This window comes from Papaver somniferum, chromosome 5, assembly GCF_003573695.1.
Source record: "Papaver somniferum cultivar HN1 chromosome 5, ASM357369v1, whole genome shotgun sequence".
NCBI lineage: Eukaryota > Viridiplantae > Streptophyta > Magnoliopsida > Ranunculales > Papaveraceae > Papaver > Papaver somniferum.
The window spans coordinates 161,442,685-161,464,578 of NC_039362.1; the positions used below are offsets into that span (position 1 = coordinate 161,442,685).

General features: G+C 36.6%; 1 protein-coding gene across 12 annotated transcripts; it reads right to left on the reverse strand.

Annotated features, from left to right (window-relative positions):
- Positions 1 to 1,216: 1,216 nt before the first annotated feature.
- Positions 1,217 to 11,084, reverse strand: LOC113283432 (non-lysosomal glucosylceramidase-like). Of its 12 annotated transcripts, none has more exons than XM_026532689.1 (20): positions 10,742 to 11,084; positions 10,088 to 10,166; positions 9,581 to 9,691; positions 6,985 to 7,041; positions 6,799 to 6,869; positions 6,300 to 6,399; positions 6,095 to 6,165; positions 5,884 to 5,984; positions 5,687 to 5,790; positions 5,542 to 5,595; positions 5,387 to 5,442; positions 5,216 to 5,254; positions 4,814 to 4,958; positions 4,455 to 4,636; positions 4,207 to 4,274; positions 4,023 to 4,095; positions 3,868 to 3,929; positions 2,857 to 3,772; positions 2,383 to 2,673; positions 1,217 to 1,697 (listed from the first exon to the last, which is right to left on the reverse strand). In XM_026532689.1, the coding sequence occupies exons 2-20, from the start codon at positions 10,130 to 10,132 to the stop codon at positions 1,403 to 1,405; spliced, it is 2,841 nt and encodes a 946-aa protein (XP_026388474.1). In that variant the 5' UTR covers positions 10,133 to 10,166; positions 10,742 to 11,084; the 3' UTR covers positions 1,217 to 1,402. The 12 variants fall into 12 exon arrangements, with proteins under 12 accessions (XP_026388474.1, XP_026388476.1, XP_026388472.1 ...); XM_026532691.1 differs by having other exon boundaries at positions 10,776 to 11,078; XM_026532687.1 differs by having other exon boundaries at positions 9,581 to 9,730; positions 10,776 to 11,078.
- Between the last annotated feature and the right edge of the window lie 10,810 nt (positions 11,085 to 21,894).

Sequence of the window (21,894 nt, forward strand, 5' to 3'; positions counted from 1 at the left end):
CAGCAAAAGAGACTTGGTGATTTGATGGCCATCCATTAGGAGGAACAATTTTAAGAACCATTAAATAGTCACAAGCATACCAAGGTCTCTGCTCATTAACTCTGTTGAAATCATTTTCAGCCAAAAATATGATAAGGACCTTATTTCTTAATCCTTTTAACGTAGTGACTGAAGGAGTTTGTGCTAACGTCCATTGGTTGCAGAAGTAGTAACGAATAGAAGCAGTAGGGATGAGGGTTTCGCAACAAATGTATCCAACCATACACCATTTCCAATTGTTATCGTTTTCTGCTAAGATGATTGTTTTGTCGATGAGAGCTGGTTCAATTAAAAATGAAGTTAAAGTAAGTTCTTCTGCCATTTCGGTAGTGAGGTTTTGAATTTTAAGGTTTTCAGGTGTGATGGTATCCTGAGGTGAAGGTGGTTCCATATGGATTATAATAATGATGGTGATGATAGAGTTTTTATCAGAGTGGAGAACTTGTTTTGGGATTATAATAAGGATATGAAAGTAAAATATTCTTGTAGCAGTGCTAGGATAGTGATATGAACTTATCATACGGATGTGAAGATGCAGCCAAGGGATGTCATCTAAGGTAAGTTCCTTAAAATGGGAACTCTGAAAGGGTTGAAATAGTCTAAAAAGTAAATGGATATGGAAGCTTCCCAGTTTTTGTATTTAAACAAAGAGCCCTTATCAGAGGCACTAGATAACTTAGTATCCTTTTTTTGGAGCAGGAAAAATCTAGACTAAGGATATATCCAAGCAAACCACTTAACTTTCTCCTCCTTACGTATTGCCTATGCGTGAGCATGATGGATAAAAGGGTTGGTGAATATTTAAAAGCTTTGTCTTGACATAGTTGGTAAGCAAGACTATCACTGCACAACATTCCAAGTATCATCAACATAGTTGGTAAGCAAGACTATCATTGCACAATATTCCAAGTATCATCAACATCGTTGGATGTGGTAAAAATAAAGGAGAGTAATTATAGAATTGAGATTATTAGAGTTAATGGTGTTCGGGGAAAAGGGCTTTCTTTTGTGTGCTAAGGAGTAATGTTGGCCTGAGCGGTGTGAGGAATAACCCAACTAATGATCATACCCCGATTGGGAATGGTGCCTCTCAACAGGTGCTGCTTTCTCTGAATCCGCATAAAACCAACAGTTTTAATTAAAATCAATACGCCACTTTATGGCAGTCCCGACTAGATACAAAATTAGGCTAATTGATTTTGATACCAATTACCAAGTAGTGTTATATTAATTTCGGAATTATTTAAGTAGACACATCAATTTTTAATCGTTCTATACAATTTGTCTCTTTTTCTTTTAATTTTGAATAGCAATTATCAATATAACTAAGAATATAAATCAGCTTCAGTGTTGCTGATTATAATCATATCTTTTTTCTCCTGCAGGTGTAATCATAAAAAGTTTGGGCATAGCTTCGAGTATCTTTCTCTTCTGGCACTTTTAATAGATTTGCAACTCTAGAAAATCCATCATGGTTATTGAAGAGGAGTGAAGGATCTTTCTTTGCTTTTGGCTCTCCTCCAATCTTTTCTGCTTCTCTGAATAGCTTTGGTGGAGATAAAGCCCATTGCATTGCCCATATAGCTAATGGCCTCATATAAGCCAAAGATCTATACCTATCGTCAGTATCCCAAGCTTCAGGAGTTTGAAAAGAGTACCTGTAATTTGGAAAGGAAACTATGTTAAATTGAACGAACGGCGATTTACATTTTTATGTTGCAAGCATGAAAAATCTTATATGAATCAGGAGCTGTGAGTGTGTTCTTCTATATCTTTATATAAGAACTGAAGAGGTGAATGTAATAACCACTGCACTATCTTTCTTCGCCAACATGAACTTAAGTGGCTAAGTTGTGAGCCTCTGACAACAACGTAAAGACTTACGAGCAAATGTAAGCTGACATAGACCTAACAGATGAGAGAACCATTTAGTTTCACAGTTTTTTAGTTTTTAGGTGAAAGAGACACCCGCAAACCACAGCATGTGTCTTCTTGATGAATATTAAACTTGTGCCAATAAAATCAGACTCGGTGAAGAAATGGATCTAATTGAAATGAGGCGCAGTCTATGAGAGCCAGATTGTACTCTACTTGGGAATGAAGAACAGTTTCCAGGAAGAATGGAATGCACATGCACCCCGCAGTTTTTGAACCATTTTGCCTAAATTTGTATTTTGGTATCCACAGATGTTTTGCATTTCAGAGTTTCATTATGTGCGACCACCAAGTGGATGTTCCCGTTTAGAAGAATAGGAAATATATATGAAATGCATGGATCTGAACCTTAAAATTTCCTAATCTGTTAGTACTTAAGAGGATGAAAAATAAACAAAGATTACTCACCCAAGCCCTTCAAGTGACCATGAAGCTTCATGAACACCGCTTGCGGTATTAAATCCAATTTCCTCTAGGCCTTCGTGAATCATAGTTGCAGCCACAGCATAAGTGACCCCGGTCCATATTTCTCTTGACTGCATCGCTGTCATATCTACTTTCCCATCTGGTCGCATCCCATTTACAGCCCCTCGTTTTCCATCCTTAACCTTTAACACGTTAAAATTATACACTTTCTCAAGTGCACTCTGTGCTTTGTCCTCGTCAACAATTGGCGATAATTGGCACGCTCGAGAATACCTGCACCCGGTAGTCATTTAGTTATCAACTTTTACAACAAATGAAAATAACTAGTGACTTACTAAGATGACACTATAAGCATAATTTTACCGTCAGTCATTCGCGGAGACAAAATGATCAAAAAATTAATTTTTGTGTAGCTACAAGGACCTGGTTAACAACCTTGGTTCGGTTACAACTTACCATTGCCCAGCCAACTGATCAGCTTGAATTGACGAACTCGAACTGCCACCACTATTGTCGTAATTAAAATATGAACCATTCCACAATTGATCATTATATACAGATTTCGCCTTCTGAAATTTGAGCAGAAAATGCTCCTCTGAAGCCTTGTCACCTACTTCACGCGCCAAGGCTGAAGCAGCTTGCAAAGCCGCAACCCACAGGCCTCCACTATAAGCACTCACCCCAGAAACTGACCATACATCATAAGTTTGATCTGGAAACCCTTCATTCTCAATCATCCCATCTCCATCCTTATCGAATTGGTCCATATAGGCCATTGCGATATACACGGCAGGCCAAACTGCTTGTGCAAATGATTTGTCACCTGTTGCAACCACATCCCTATATACTTGAAGAACAAATTTAGGATTTAAATCTTTCCACCTATCTGTATTGTAAAAGCTATAAGCATTTACTTCAAACCATGGATTTTTCAGTCCAAGATCATGAGGTACAGCACCGAGAGTCTTTCTTGGGGCCGATTTCCCATCATCTAATATTAACACTCTTTCAGGATCATGCATCATCACAGCCGCTGCGAAGTCTCTTTGTATGCTGAGTTCAAGTTTTGGGAAAAGCATGATTAAGGCAAAAGATGAGTAGAAATGGACATCATAAGTGTTCCACATGTGATATTCAATCCCTTCAAGATAAAGGAATTGGCCAATGTTCTCTTCTCCTTTTTCAAGCAAAGTTGGTCCAAAAGCAGAATTTGATGCAACTGGTAAGTGTATTTGCTCAAGTACTGTTGTCATACGTTCAAGGATATCGACTGCAATATTATTTTCAGAGTTTACGGTTGTGGTATCTGATTTATCAAGGGAAAACTTTCTTTTTGCAATAGTTACTAGACTCTGCAAGGGAAGTGATCCATCTGCAAAAGAGAAGTGTTAGATTTAGACTCAGTGTTTAAGAAAAAACAAAAGAGAGGCTGGAAATTCTCTTGCATGGTTGCATCCTAAATAATACCCGTCCAAATTGTTCCTCCAGCATTAAGATAGTAAAGCTCGTTGAATAATGTTACAGGGTACCTGCACACTCGGAAAACAAAAATCAAGAAAATCTTGAATCATTTGGCAAACAAAGCAGCTATACGTACAGTAAAAATTTATATTTAAACTCACCATTCAGGAAGCCGTTTATCTTCAAGAATAGGCCTTTGCCATGCTTCTATCTGAGACTCCCACTGGTGATGTTCTATTTCTCCGAGGAAAATTAAATGATGTTAAGTTGTTTAGAACATAAAAGTGAAATCAGGAAAAACAAATTCAATTTGAATACAAGACTTAAGAAACTGTGAATCATTACCGAGAATAGCATCACGTGCAATAGTTGCCGCTGCATTACCATGACTTCCGTAAAACGTCGTGTATCGCCTGCTCATAAAGTGTATTAGCATGCGGAAATTAAATTTTTTTCTTATTGTGTAGTCAGACAAGTTTTGATCTCAGGTAGTATTCACCACCAAACGACTTTACCACCCTACTAGAGGAGATTTCTATGTGGAAGTTTACTTTTAGTGGTAAAAAATCATTTGCTAAATGGCTAATACGCACCTGTGATAAGTATTCCCACTTGAAAATCTTACTTCAGGGCAGGCCCATGCTAATGAAAAAGTGACAGTTCGGCTAGTGTTTGGTGGAAGAGTCAAAGAAGCTGATATGGCAGCTCCAACAGAAGATCCTCTCTCTGAAGGCATTGACATCTCATCAAAAGCAAGATTGTCGAAGGAACCATGCTATTAGAAACAAAAAGGAAATCAACAAATTAAGCTCTTACAAATATGAAGAAAGAAAGATGGAGAAAATGGAATGACATTCTTTAAATGTGTTCATACTTTTGTCTGATAGCCTGAAGGTCTGGCAGTATTTTTATGCATTTCAGTGAAACAAAATAAAAAAAAACTGGAGCTTACCTCTTTAATTTCATTCCACATATCTTTTGCCGTGAAACCTTCTGACTCTCCAGATATCAAGAAATGAGGACACTCAGAGACCTTGACATCAGCTTTCTCTTGAGCAGCTATGGCAAATGTCACTGAAGGTTTCCCATTATCAGTGCTGCATGTACACAAAGGAATTATAAACTTCATCAGATTCAGCATTTAAACTTAAAAGCAGAGACCTATCATGACAACCCAAACCCGTGACACCTTCCCACACGAAGCTATTCATCAATGGTAGTATAAATGGAAACAGTTAATGGATTTATGTACTAAAAAAACATTCCTTGAACGGGTGTTACATGGAACTCATATGCGACAGTAGACCGAGAATTCTAAAACCTTCTTTAAAATTGTATGCAGAAAAAAGCTTACTTGTGATGTAGAAGTACTCCACGCACCCCATCTTTTGTCCTATTAGAAATATTGACCTTAAAGTTAGAATATTTGGATGAAAAACATCAGGGAACAAACCATATATCTAAAGCTGAAACACATGAATTACCAAAATGAGTGTTGAAACTAAGCCAAGAAGAATTTTCTTACGCCATCTTTAAATTGATATGTTTACCAGAGTCTCCAGAGTTCCCGCCCACAGAGTTCTGCATAGGTACGAAATAAAGAGATCAGAATGGCTAATGATACGGGAGTTTCTAACAGGACTATGTGGAAGAATATGCTGAATAAATATTTCAACTTACAGCCCATGTGAATAGCAAAGTAACATCTGCATCAGTGTTCCCCGAGTTGAATACCTACACAAAAATGAACAATTCCTTATAACTAACTTGGCTTACTTTGACTGAGTGAGGGAAGGTGAGAGGGAGGCTTCCTGCGGGCACATACCGTGAATGTAAATACTGCTACAGGCAAGCTACTCTCTTTATAATTGTGAGGAATGAAGGGTGAAATCTGACGGCTAGTTATCTTAAGTTCTGGATCAGGTTCACCTGCATAGAGAAGGCAAGAAAACTGTAAAATACAACAATATATTTTAGATAAGGGTCATACTGTATAAGCATCTGCATGTTGATGAACATTACCTTCATAAACAGTCCATGACCTTGGAAATAAGGCATGGTATGTAGAACTCTTTCCCTCCATGTTCCAATCCCAAGATCCAATGCCAGAAGCTGTGCTGTCCCTACATGTGATTTTCAGTAAGAAGATTGGACTCTTACAAACTCAAATACCCTGTTGAAAATAAGGAAAAATTAACCCTGAATTACAAACAAGGAATCAATTGAGGCTTACAGTGATACATATGTGGGCTTTGGGCACAATACAGAGGAATATCTTTCACCACTTGAACGAGAAACGAATACCTGAACGAGGAAATGGCAGACAAAACACAAACTTGAATACCATAAAGGATACACTATGATGAAACTTTTCTATTAGATGATGCACAAACGAGGATGGTCTGTGTCAATCACATAAAGAGCTCAAATGAACTTACAGAAAATTGATTTGCTAAAACAGGTTCATCTTCACATATTGTAGGAAATAGTTGGAAACGTTGAAACTCCCCTTTATAACTTCTTCCGATGCTTCCTGCACTGAAGGTTCAATCATAGTGAATATATCAAGATGGAAACATTTACATTCTGCAAATGAAAGAATAGTATTTGAAATGAAGTTTCCTAATGGAAGGTAGAGAAACAGTCTTTGCAACATTTAAATACATCTCTAGTCTGTTCTGGACTCTAAGGCATTATATTTTAGTTAACAGGAATTAGCCCCTTGCACATCATTATCATACATATTTAAAAAAGGTGTAGTTCATTGAATAATAATAAATAGCCGTCCAGGTTAATCTAGTTAGATTCAAGCTCAAATAAAGTCACCTTATGTGCCCAAATTTCTGCACTTGCACAGTATTGAAAAAGTTTAAACAATGCAAGCATAAACATCATGTAGACATAAAATATGTGTTTGGTTCTGGATAAATTCCCTACCCAATACCACCTAAAGGAACACCATGACAAGCTGTGACAAGGCGCTTGTTGAAAGGATCTATCACAGCCACCTAAAATTCAGGCAGTATCAAAATGAGAATATAAGTCACTGAAACATTTTATAGATTTGATATGAGATCGTCCAATCAAAAAAAGAACATCATTTGATAAAAAAGAAGAACATACATGTCCTTTAGAGATTTCTTGTTTGACATGACGCCAGAGCCGAATTCCTAATGGAGCCTTCACAAATTAAAAATAAAACAAAGAAAGAAAAGCAGAGTTAGAGGTTAATATTCAGGTATAACAAATAGCTTTGAAACAAATCCCAAAAAGAAAGAAAGATACGGACAAGACGATAAATGTGCAAGAGGACTTGTCTATCTTCACGAGGAGTCTCAACTTATAATCATCCATCGAGATCTCAAAGCTAACAAAATAATATTAGACATACCAAAATTGCAGATTACGGCATGGCTAGACTTTTTGTGCTTGACTTAACTTAAGCTAGTACTAACAAAATAATCGGAACGCAGTAAGCATATATTTCGTGGTAGGTATTTGTTCATAACTGTAGTCTGTATCAAAACGAATTGTGAGATTCTTACTTTGTTAGTGTGTAGGGAATTGCAGTGTACATGGCTCCAGATTATGTTATGCATGGTGAATTCTCTGTTAAACCAGACATTTCAGCTTTAAGCTGCAGTTTTAGTTTGAGCTGACTTTGAGATATTTGGTGAGCTAACTTAGCTTTTAAGCTGCAGTTTGGAAAATTACCACCGCCTTAGTATGACTCTTGTCTGGACCAATGTCTTGAGAAACTGCAGTTTTAGTTTGAGCTGAGATAACCAGATATCTCTGAGTAGTGCTCCTTTAAAACTTGACAAAGTCATCAATTTCCTTTAATAGCAATCTAGAATTTGAAAGTTGATCACCAAATATTTCAAAGGCGACATAACTATTCACTGGACATCTAAAATGTGGTTTTTGGGCACTCTAACTGCACCCAATGACCATGTCCGAAGATCACTTGGGTTCTATTACATAGATAGTATAAGGCCGTGCTTCCTTGTGGATCTGCCCTTGGTAACTCTACTAGAGTTTGGTTATAAAATACAGAAGCTAAAAAAAAAGGATCTACTAAACCCTAGAGAAAATCTAGACGTGAAGAAATATGTATACCTAATTGAATTTTTTCAATATCGGTTTCTTTTGAACCAAAATCATCTTCGTGGAGGATATTCCCACGAGATTTTAGAAAACATACTTTCTCGCTTAACCATTGAATCCACCGTAAGCAGACGAGGTCTTCTTTTTGCATTCGGTGACATTAATAATCTGTAGGCTGAATCAGATAGACAAGTACAACTCTACTATGGGGATCAGTATGAAGTAAATCTCAAAAAAGACTACTCCAGAGAAACACTAGCAAAGTTAGACCGTGTAAAATACAGTCTGCCATACAATCTTCATAATCACATGGTTGGTTCATGCAATGGTTTGGTATGTCTTCACACACATAACAAAGGAACAAATAATCATTCTTGTATTATTTGTAATCCCATAACTGGAGAATTTCTTGTTCTTCCAGGTTCTAAAGTACCAGAATGTCAAGGGTGGCATACAGTTGGATTTGGGTACGTTCATTATATCAATAAGTATAAGGTTGTTCGAATTAGTTACCAGTACTTAAACCAGCAGCAGGGACATGTTGAGGTATATACTCTTGGCTCTCAGCTTGGGTGGAGAAAGAAAGAAAACTTCCATTACAGATTCTATTCACCGGGCATCTTTGTTAATGGAGCAATTCATTGGTGGGGTGAGACTGGCAGAAAACGGAGAAGTAAGATTATCGCCTATGATCTGGCAGATGAGAAGTTCAGGTACGTCCCATCACCACCTTTTGATTATAAGAAGCGAGATGGTTTCGTAAGGCTCATGCTGTTGGGAGGAAATCTGTGTGCTATTCACCGTAAAATCTGTGTTCAAATCCTAGATATTTGGGCATTTAAAAGAAACATTCTGAAAAAAAGGAGAGCAAAACAATCAAGAATAAACCAACTAGAGTACTACGACCACAATTGGAGTTGGAGTAAGGAGTTAAGTATATCACATGACCCAAAAATGTACGATCCTTTTGCAATTACAAAGAGCAATGAAGTTCTATTATGGCATGAGCATAAGAATGTATACTGGTGTGATGCTAATACATCAGTTCTAAATAGACTTTGGGATGATGTTGGTAAGGGTCACTCATGCCTTCAAGTAATTCCTCACATGAACACCCTGGTTTTTTTAACAGATCTTGGAGAATGCTCCGGTAATAATGTGAGTTCAGATAATGATGCGAGTTTGGGGCATAAGATATCGATACAAGCTAAAAGGTGGGACTACTAGTGCCTTTCTTAATCAGTAGAAATCGTCATTTACCATCCAATCCTGTGCTCTATTGCTTTAAAGCCCACCGGCTAAGCTGCAAGTTAGCTCGCTGGGCCGAACACAAACAACTTCCCTATGTATTGTTGCTACGTCGGTGAATTTCTATTATCTTTGCTAGCATGCTTACTTTCTTTATGCAAATCTATTCACATGGATGACGCATTAGTATGTGCTATTCCAATTTCTCAAACAAAACTAAAAGTTCACCTAAATTGTTTACACTGGTGTCATAGCCGCCTAATAGCATGTCATGAGCATAATACTCAGCAGCAAGCGCGCACACATAACAGGTGACATCACCGATCTAGCAAAAGAAAAGAATACTTTAAAGATGAGCACATACCATGTGAATCATCTCATGCAATTTCGGCCTGAACTCTACAGGAGCATTTCCTTCACTGCTTAGTTTTCTTTGCCATGTCAAGGAGGCAGGTGGTCCAGCATCAGCCTTGACCTGGATGATGGAGGAAAAAAGATTGTGATGATCTGTGCCCTGAAGCAAAATTATACATTACCCTATCACGAATGTCATACTAAACATGTTACCATGAAAAACAAACAAAATCATTTCAGATTAATAATTCAGGAGATTATACATGTAAAACCATGCGAGTTCGTCCATATGAATATCACCTCATTGACACTTGATTACAAGCTATTCCGAAACCAAAATATTGTATAAACTCATAAGTCATAATGTGACCCATACAAGCTTTTTCATTGAAAATTTGAAAAAGAGCACGAGAATGCAGTAAAACATAAAACCAAAAAAGAGGAACTACCAGACCATACTGCTTTTATATCCCAAATAGAAACTTACAAACAAGCAAGAAAAAAAAGAAAAATGTACCTCATCATTAGAAGAATAATCCTCTCCATGAGAACCATTGTCCATCTTCTTGCCTTCGCCAATCAACTAAGTAGAACTACTACACAAATGAAACAATCACAGATAAGTAAGTCGACGGTGGGAATGAACGAATTGTATGCAGCAAACCCCAAAATGAACAATTTGTAAATTACAAAGTTATACTACAATTGAAACCATAAAGGGTTGTTTATCCGACAATTGTGGAGTCCTAACTCTTTACACAGAATTACAGCAATCCAAACTAGTCCAACTCATTGAAGAATATCCCATGAGTTCTCATGGTGGATCAAATAAGTTCACTAACCAAATTTCTGAAAATCTTAATTATAACATCACTACAGAAATTCATAACAAAAATCAATCAAAAACATAAAAAGCTACGAACTTTATTTACTGATAGAGAAAAGACAGTGATAGTCGAGTAATTTGATTGAACAAAAATGGGTTAAAATAAGAAAAGTAAAATGAAATCAAGATTGAGTAAGATGAAAGATAGGAGAAAAAAACAATGATTAGAAAGATCACTAAAAAAAAAGTAACTTCATTTCAAACAATTCATATCGAAGATCACTCACAGTATGATCAGGATAAACAACAAATGAAAAGTAATGATTGCTAATTATAGAGAATAACCTTTAAATTTAAAGAAAGAAAAGAAAAACCTCACTAATTATCAGTAGTTCCTGGAGAAAGAGGAGGGAGGGAGAGAGAAAGTCAAGAGAGAAGCACCAATGGGAATGGGGAGAAAGATATTATATTGAGGAATAGGAATAGGAAATAAGCAGAGTTAGTTGTAGCCTTGTAGGAACTTCTTACGTTGAGTGCCATGTTTGGTTTGCTTTCGGGAGTAGTTGGGGTGAGGGGAAACGAGTTTGTTAGTTTTCTCCTCCATTTTAGTTGGACCGAAGTTTACAACAGGAACCATTTGTTTTTGCCTGGACGGCTAATTTTTTTCGACTTCTTTTGATGTCGGGGATCTGTAATATAATTATGCCATTTATATTGAATCACGACGGGATGTGGTATGGTGTATATTGAATATTACTTTGAATCCAAATCAGTATCCTATTTTCATTGGACAAGGGGGAAACCTGTGTATCCAATTATTGGAATGTGATAATGACTTGCGCCTGTTTTCGTGTAAATGTTACTTTCGGTAAAACAAGGTATTAGGTAATGATGGCCAAGTTGAAGAGAATAACAATTGTATGATTAAAAATATTGACAATTGTGTGATTAACAATTGTCTTTTAAACTATGGTGTACTATCTCAATAGTGACGGATAACGAAATGAAGATTTTTTTTGTCACAGGTTAGGGTAAGTCCGAAAGAATTCTCGAATAAATTTGTCAATTATGAGGCCATTAGGCTGGGTATCCGGTATTGGCAAACTTGGGTAAACGTGCAAAATTGGGCATCTGTCTATCATGATCTAAGGAATACTGGGCGGCAGGGTAGGACCCAAAAGACCTTAATTTTTTTTCGAGTCCGGCTAATAGTCTTGGACGAGCAAACATTTCACCTTTTTAGGTTGTTAGAGTGTGACGGCTACCTGGGCTAAAGCCCAGGTTAGCCCAGTTGTAGGTCCGTCAGTGCTGGGCGGCCATATCTTTGTAGTTCGGCCATAACACAAACGAAAAAGGTTATATTATCTAAGGACAACGATTTTAATTCAAATCCCTTTAATTGTGGGCACCAAATCATTTCAACTCACATATTCTCTCACCTCTAATTTCGGTTAAATCTCCTTGTCTGATTTGAGATTAATTTTGCAAAATATATTACTGCATCCCGAGGAGTACCCAAAACCACGTGGTTCCAAGTGTCGAGGTAGATGGATTAAGATATACTTCTTTTTTAGTTATGTTAGCCTACACAACTTATTTGGACCAAAGGCTTAGTTATTGTTGTAATTATTATACACCAAGTCTTATTAACGGTGCATAACAACAAGCACTCACACTTTGGCTGAATATTCATAAGAGATATTGTGCATAAATAAACAATCAATCTCTAAAACACACAAAGGTGTGGGTTACATTCCACAGCTAAAACACAAAATTTTCCCTTTTCAACTCTCTTTTTTCTTTATCCTCTTTCTCTAAACCTTTCAGCCACGTAAACTTTTATCCTTATCCTGCTCAGATCTGCAACCCAATCTAATCCTCTCTTTAATCTTCTTGATGTACTTTGATTTTAATAGTTCTGTTTAGATTTGGATTTGCATCACATAACTTCTATATTTAGGTTAGATTTAAGTTTTTCTTTTCACTTTTATTCCCTAGTTTTATAATTTCTTTTGTTGATTTCATCTTTTAGGGCTTCCTTATACCCTAGTTATGATTTCAGTCAGAGTTTTTTAGGCTTTTTATTATATGTTTATACCCTAGTTCTGATTTCAGTGGGAGTTTTTTAGGCTTTTTATTACTATATGTTTTAGATTTGGGTTTAATATAATATCTGGGTTTTTGTTGTTCATCTTCAATAAACTGAAGAGTTGGCTAAAGTGAAAGGAAATGGATTTCTGTAAAAAGAATCAATCACCAACAGCAACAAGAATAACAACACTCAATCTATGGAATCTAAGACAACAACAATTAGATAAAGATCACCATCAACAAGTTCATCTATCACTGCAAATGTTAACACATCCCGATCTAATCCGTTCCAGACCTTTACATATCGATTCATACTACTACTGCTATTTCATATACTGCTGATACTGCTACCCCTGCTACTTTGGTTACTACCTTGGCTACTGTTATCACTTAGGTCATTGTCACCTTGATTGCAATAGGCAATCGAAATTTGAAAACCACGGTCCATGTCAATACACAAGTTGTGAGAAACAGTGGGTTGGGTCTGATCCAATCATTGGCTTGTTCCTTGATACAAACTAGTTTTGTTTTCAAAACTTGTTTGGCCCTGTATGTTTTGTTTTCTCCTCTGAGAGAGAAAAGAAGGCCTCTAAAATAGTTCTTAGATTTGGAAAGATAGAATTGATAGGCAAGAATTGGTGGAGATACTATAATTTGTATGAACTTATAATGAAACATCTTTATAAGGTTCTTGATTTCCTAAATCAGAGTTATCAATATATCTACTGAGGTTTAACCTCTTTTTCGAAAATAAGAAAAAATAAACTACCAATCAGAGATCTTGATCATTCAAGATTGTCAGGTCTTTTCTTGTACAATCAGCAAAGAAATGATTTTATATGTTAGTGTGACTAATGATTATGCAAGCCAATCGATGCAACGTGGCGAGAACAATTCAAATTGTTGCATTTAGAAGTCAAATTTTTTAACATGTTGTGATCTTTAATTAGATGGTTATTGTTTTGCAAATTACAGGAATAGAGATATTAAGAGGATTGACAGAGATCAAAATGTAAAGGTTTCCAATACAAAAGTTGTTATAACATCCTTAAGAAGTTGAAAACATTTAATCCTCGATCATTGGATGGATAATGCTCCCCCACCTCCATTATTATACCAAACTATGCATTTCTCAATTACATTTAACAGCTTCACCATTTTTGTTTCTAAAAACAAACTCATCACCCCAAGTGCCTATATGTATACCCTGATTTATACCTCCTAATAGAGGCAAAGGATGATCATATGGGTTGTACTTAGATTTATAGGCAAAGGATGATCTATAAATCATTTAAATTTAAATTGGAGATCAGTCTCCAAGAAAGTTTTGTTAGCAATTTTTCATTCAATGTTATAATATTTTAAATCCCAAACCTCCGATAATTTTTGCTTTACTAATCAAGTTCCAGGCGTGAAAATGCGGGGGTCTAACAACCGCACCCAATTTAGCAATCTGAAAGGACTTACTCCAGTACACTTTTTAGAGAATCAACTAGACAGTCAGACTCAAGTTAGAATAAAGTATATCTAAGAGTTTAATATCTCTAACTCTTAATTCACTCCGCAATCAACAAATAGAAATCTGCGAGCCCGATTGAATATAAGAGGAATTACTTGAACGGTACCAAAGACCAATGTTCAAGTGTCAATCAATGTAAATCAACAACCAAAGGTTGGATATTCTAATTGATTGATCTTAACGCACAACCTGTGATATTTCAATTATACAAAAAATATAATGCGTAAAAGAAATAACACAGACACCAGAATTTTGTTAACGAGGAAACCGCAAATGCAGAAAACCCTCGAGACCTAGTCCAGATTGAACACCACATTGTATTAAGCCGCTACCGACACTATCCTACTACCAATTAACTTCGGACTGAACTATAGTTGAACCCTAATCAATCTCACACTGATTCAAGGTACAGTTGCGCTCCTTACGTCTCTGATCCCAGCAGGATACTACGTACTTGATTCCCTTAGCTAATCTCACCCACAACTAAGAGTTGTTACGACCCAAATTCGAAGACTTGATCAACAAATATGTCTCACACAGAAAAGTCTATAGGATTGAATAAATCTGTCTCCCACAGAAATACCCAAGAGTTTTTGTTCTGTCTTTAGATAAATCAAGGTGAATTGATAAACCAGACTTATTATCTCGAAGAACAACCTAGTATTATCAATCACCTCACAATAAACATAATCGACTAGCGAAACAAGTTATTCTGGAATCACAAACGATGAGACGAAGGTGTTTGTGATTACTTTTCTATCTTGCCTACTGGAAATATAAATCTCAAGCCAATTTTATAATTGCACTCAATCACGATAGGAACAGCAAGATCAGATCACGCAACTACAAAGAGAATAGTTGGGTCTGGCTTCACAATCCCAATGAAGTCTTCATGTCGTTAACCTACAAGGTCTCGAGAAGAACCCTAAGGTTAAAGGATAACCGACTCTAGTTATGAAACTAGTAAAACATATGAGGTGTGGGGATTAGGTCTCCCAGTTGCTAGAGTTCTCCTTTATATAGTTTGCAATCCAAGTTACCTTGGTAACAAAGCATTCAATAATCAATGTTAGATGAAAAACCTGATTCAACCAAGATAATGTCTTTCAACCGTTAGATCGAACTTAGCTTGTTACACACAAATGAAATGTACCCTCATTTAGGTTTATATAACCGTACCTAAACGTGTACACCATGTTGGTTCACAAATATTTAACCGAGGTTAGCCATATGATTACTCTCATATCAACCTTATTCATCTTAACCATAACTAGTTCAAATGACTCAAATGAAACTAGTTAAAGAGTTGTTCAATTGCTATATTTCCATGGATTTATATAAGAACACAATTGAAGCAAAATCGGTTTGATTCACTCGAATTAATATATGAACATTATAGCCACGGTTTGCAAAGATTGAATTCCTTATTGATAAATGTTTTAGGTTCATGTACAACCGATCTTAGAAAGTAACCACTTAAGTATGCGTACGGGTATGCGTACTTAAGTAACCGGATTTGAGTTTATTTTAGTTTTCAAACTCAGCAGAAATTCACGGAAGTGAACTTTCCGCCAGTATGCGTACGGGTACGCGTACTTTAGGTAACCGGATGATTTTGGTTTTGGTTTTCAAACTCAGCAGAAATTCACGGACATGAACTTCCGCTAGTATGCTTACGGGTACGCATACTCACCCAGTCTCATACAACCTTTTTGTATACACACAAGTATGCATACTTTAGGCTCCCGGTTTTGGACTTATACACTAATGTGCGAACACACTATGCTTATATCCAAAGATGGTTACAAGATTCTGAACTCTTTATTTCAATCATTGAAACATTCTTCTATAATGACAACAGCCGTTTTCACACACTATTAGCATCAAAGCAATTTTCAAGATATTGAAATAATCATTATCGAATCATTCCAAGTCTTACACCAAATGATTGTATCGCACGAACCATGTAAGATGTTACTCAGCAATTTTCTCATGATATAAGATGAACTTGGTCGAAGCGAAAGCTTACCAACACATATTTCGAGAAATATGTAAGGGAGATATACTCAGCTCGAAATCTCAAATGTGTATAGATAAAACTATATCGTAACACGAGTTATGTCTCAATATAGGAGATAGAGTAGAAATAGACTTTCCAAGTGATAGATGAGTTTAAGTCTCCACATACCTTTTTTCGATGAAGTTCCACAATCTCTCCTTAGTAGTTCTTCATCTTCAAGTGATAAGCGTCGTGAAGTCTAAGCTCAACTACACAAATTATGTCCTAGTCCGAGACATCTAGAAATCAAGACTTATAGTTTTGATCACTAACATTGACAAACATGCTTGAGATAACAACGCATGCGATTTTGACCGAGCAGTGCTCTAACAATCTGTGACGCCCCAACCTAATCACCTACTTAGATAATGGGATTACACCTAAATGAAGCATCAAACCTAGTTTACTGATTTTAAGAATCATAATTACATAAAGTGCTAATAACAAAACCCAAACTCCCCGATATTATACAAATGACAATTCTCTCAGGTGATATGAATATATTAATGTGTTGTTTTACAGAATAAATAAAGAATACATATATATATGTATATATATATAAGATTCACAACATCTCTAACATCGCTAAAAGATTTAAGCTATGAAAACGGATATCTTCACGCTCATAATTTCTTCTGATTACTGAAACTGGAGTGGGAATGAGTGAGCACATCATCCCAAAGGGGTGCCCAATGGAAACATATAACTTTCAAGTAATCACTAACATGCTCATGTTTCTAAAGAACAGTAACTAAACATTCAACGTGCATAACATGCGTAAGAGTATTTCCCCCAGATACCTCGTAGTAATATTTACACTTCTCGTGCTGAATAGAACATAAATTTACCATATAAAATAAAAAGTAATACTATTTACACCCTTGTGCTGAAATAGCTATATTGCACTTCCCGTGCTATATAATATTTACACTTCCCGTGCTGAATAAGACTTAGCAAGGAGCCATGGGGAAACCACATACGCTCCTCGCGGGGAAAATATCGCAAAGACACATCAAAATATTCACCCAACAATCAATAAATTTCGAAATTTAGCATTTCTATAAAGGAAAAACATATTCTACGATCAAACCAGTATGATATGCATAAGACCATTTTCCCCAAATACCTCGTAGTAATATATACACTTCTCGTGATGAATAAAAACATAAATTTACCATATAAAATAAAAATTAATACTACTTACACCCTTGTGCTGAAATAGCTATTATATGAAGTTCCCGTGCTATGTAATATTTACACTTCCCGTGCTGAATAAGACTTAGCAAGGAGCCATGGGAAATCCATAGACACTCCCTGCGGGGATACCAGGTAACACATATCACAACTCATACCCACTCGATTACACACAAATATGCTCACAAGAAGTAAAGGCACATCATGCTCGTTGAAGGTTACAAGAGTTCCCACCTGATTCTGAAGGCAACCCACTCCTACCTTGAGATCCTCAATCCACTGGTTCATCCTTTAGATAGATCGTTGTTAAAGAAGACTAAATTATTGATTGATCATGCTCTATCATCATTTGTACAAAGATAATCATTCTCACCCCCATATGAACCATTATTACTAATTTACTAACACCATCAACTCAATTATTTCCTCATCAACTAAATTCTCATTCTCTCTAGCTAGATAGAATACTTATACCTCACTGATTTCTCCTTCCCTTTTATTTGTTACTAGCTTACAATCACTCAAATATTACACACATCACCCTCATATCTCACCATCATCCAAAACTTTCATTGTCTCTCAAAGTCCCCCTTTTTATTTCCTACAAAATAACTACACTCAACAGCTCCTACTCTCAAGATATGTCTGTCACTCACTCCTTTGCTCGGTACCACATCAACTAGGTGAAACAAGAGGGATCAAAATGAAAAGATAATTCTTCCACAAAACTCAAATTCAAAACTATACATTTGAAACCTTATTTAAGGCTTTACTATGTACCATCTAGATAACTACTAAGGGATAATTAATTACTACACATAGGTACAGTCAAGTTTAGAGCACTACACCAAATTCCCGTATTAGTAACAACAATTCGTAACGGCTTATGAGCCGTTACGAATTTCCCGTTACAAATGTCCGTTACAAAAAATTCGTAACAGGTGGAAGCCGTTACTAATTTCTTAAAAATTTGTAACAGGGCTAAGCCGTTACGAATTTTTTTATACGCGTGCCAGTCACACGCTTGGTCACACTTGGGTGGTAACACCTTCAGAATGTGCATTTGCCATTCACATGTGTGGCATTATGTTTCCACCCACGATGAGTTATACCAGAGGATATTTCCTCCCATGCGTGTGCGATTCACATGCGTGCTTTTGAGGATATCTCAGCACTTAGCCAAATCGAGATTTCATTTTCAGTTTTTTCTTTTCTCTCTTCTGCTCCTGTTCTTTCTTCTTCTCTCCTCTCGTCTCGTCTCCACACTCGTTAATCTTCTGATCTTTGAAGAACTGTGTAAGATTAACGAGTTTAGGTTTCGATTTTAGTTTCGATCTGCATAAGTCATCATCAATTTTTCGATTTTAGGGTTTTATCATCTGTTAAATCAGATTTTTGGGTTCCATCTGATACCATTTTTTGTTTCCATTTCATTTTAGGGTTCATCGGCTTGGAGCTTTCAAGAACTGATCTTGAATCTCAGCTTTAGGTATATGTTTCTTCTTTTTGTCTGTTAGATTTTCTCTTCCTTATCTTTTTTTCTTCTTCCCTGTAGAATCACATATGTTGATCAAGTTCAGAATTTGAATTTCATCATCTGTTAATCGAGTTTAGGGTTTCGATTTCATCATTTGTATTTCATCTGTGTAAGTCTTTCGTCATATGTTTTAGGGTTTGGGTTATTTCGAATTTAGGGTTTCAGTTTGTTAATCAGATTTAAGGTTTTCAGTTTGTTAATCAGTTTTAAGGGTTTCAGTTTGTTAATCAGTTTGAGGGAGTTTCACTTGTAAATAAGGTTTGTTTAAGGTACTGATTGTTTCGGTCTTGTTATACCAGGGTTGGAAATGATATTCCTAAAATTGAAGTGCGATTTGAGAATCTGTCGGTGGAAGGGGATGCGTTTGTTACAAATAGAGCACTTCCTACTTTGTTCAATGCTTTGTTGAATGCTATGGAGGTAATTTTTATTTCAATTTATGCCCATTATCGATGCCTAATTATTGCACTTCCACTTATTAGTATTAGCCAAATATGAGTCTTCCTTCATTTATAGAAAAAAAATGAGTTTCTGTTTGTATATTTGTATGCAACTCACTTAGGAAAGAACTCGACTTAATGTGGCAGGTCATTAAGGAGTGTGTGGAAGCATAAGCATGGTTGAGAGAGAAGCAGCAACATGAAGACTCTCTGCCTAAATATACTAACCTAGTGTTGTTGTCTGCTGACGTTAATAGGAATGTAGAGGCCCTTGATAGGTATCAATTTACACTTGGTCAAGAATTAAAGTTAGCAGATGTTGTTGTATTAACTTATGCATGTGATAGACCAGCCACTCTTGATGGTTTAAGTACGTTTTGGTTACCAGAACTTCGTAAATTGGAGGTTTGTGTTTTCTTTTCTATTATTTTGATTTGATTGTTCTGGAATTACTGTGTTGAGTTGGATTTCATTTCTAGAATCATGCCATACACCGTTCTTATGGATAAATTTCTATGTTAATTGTGACAGGTCATTGACTACTATACTCTTCCTCTGGAAAACCCATTTGTTGAAGGACGGCGTGCCATTATTCGTAATATGTGGACTGAACGTATACAAGGAAAAAAAGCAGAATGTAGAGGTGGATAAGATTTTATTTTCCTCTCTGTTTTATGATTATCTTTTCTCCATTTCAAAGATTTATTGTTCTGAAGATGTGAAATTGTTTAAAACTCTTGTAGTTTGGTAATCTGCGATTGGTACTGCACTTGACGAGTCTCGTGATTCTCTAAGGTCTGCCATTTTATTGGATGGGTCTTTGTTTGAAACTCTTGCAAGAAAGTTTGGCTTCGTGATTGATTGCCTCATCCACTTTCTCCTTAGTGATGAATATATTTTGTTTGTTTCGTTGGAACAGGTTTTGCAGGCCAGTGATGACGAAACCCAAGCCAGCAGCGCCAAAGCCACCTACTCCAGCAGAATCACCATTACCTCCACCACAAAGCACAGCCGAACCCCAAACCGATGGTGCTGACGTCGATGCGAGCGCAGGGGAGGGTGAATTCGCTGCAGGCGAGCCGATGGACACAGACAAATATAGAACTGCTCCTAGTCCTGCATAAGTTTTACATATAGTCCTGGGTTTTTACAAACTGGACAAGGTCTTGATTCAATATCCACTACATTTGAAAAGGTTTGCAAACTCGTAATTATTTTAATTTTTTATGTGGGCAATCATGTACTGATTTCAAAATCTTATAATAAGTTTAATTGATGTATTGCCAGCCTGATGTGATTGTGAACTGTGCTGCGTTGTCTATACCTCGTGTATGCGAAACAGATCCAACAGAAGCCATGGATATAAGTGTACCATCTTCTGTGGTGAAATGGTTATCAAACTTTGATCCTACACAAGGAGACCAAGTACGCACATCTAATAACCTTGGTCCTTGTTTGATTAGTTTCAGGGGTTTTAGTCTTGAGTACAGTTATTGCAATAGTTGTACTTATTTGTTTTTTTAGTAGTATGATTATTTTTTGTATGTATGTTACCTTAGGGGGATGTACCTCAACGTTATGCTGATGCTGGTCCGCGCCAAAGGGCTCAGCTAGATTATGGGGAAGGTGGCAGTGCTTCTCATTACGGGGAAGCTTACAATGACAGGTTTGTGAGTTCCATCTTACTGCTAGTAGCTGTAATTGGTTTCTTTTAAGCACCTATTTATAATACCCCGTTATGATTTAGGCTTGGGAGATCTCACCTGGGGTATGGTGCTAGCAGCAGAAGTTCTCTCTCTGCTCAGGACTCGCATGGGATTTATGGCAGTCGTCAGAGTCTAGGTTATAGTGGAGATAGGGAGTTTAATTATTTATTTTTGGTGTTGTTTCGAGTTCGAGTCTTTTCTGGGTGGTCTGAGTGTTTACCAATTGTGTGTATGATTCCTATTTACATGAATGATATGGTGCCAGGATCTTATGGCAGCAATGATGTCAGTGAAATGTACACCAGCTACGCTGGTGATTATATCTCTCGTGGACCTGATGTATGCATTAAACCTTTTACCAATTCTGTAGTTTAAAGCTTTTCTCTTGACATCTTAAACCGTTGTTAACAGTGTTTTGTGTCTGCAGGTAAAGTACTACGTAGCTGCTTCTTTCTTGGTAGAAAGATCCTGTAAGAGCAATGGCCATTGGATTGAAGATGCATAGCTGTTGTCGCGTTGGATTCCATCAGATTTTTGAATCCTACTTCAGATGCAGCAGTCTGCGGCATGAGAAGGCTTTTATGTGAGTCGTGTTTCTGTTCCTGTTAGCATGTGACATGGGAAAACTTAGATATAAGTTATGAACTTAGAAAGTTTTTTAAGTTTCTATGAACTGAACTTTGGAACTTAGTAAATTTCTATCTATGTATTCCCTCAGAATTTTATACTTAACAAAAAAAAAATTGGTACTTAGAAAAATTTGTGTTTTTTATATGAATGTGTAGATATGAATTGATTGAGTAGAGTATGAATTGATTGAAACTATTGTTAGATATGGATGATTGGTAGCATGAAATGTGTATTTATTTGGAATTCCGGCGTATCCCGGTCGAGAATGAGCTGCCGGTCAACCTTGATCCGGTCAAAATTGGTCATTGATGACTGATTTTGA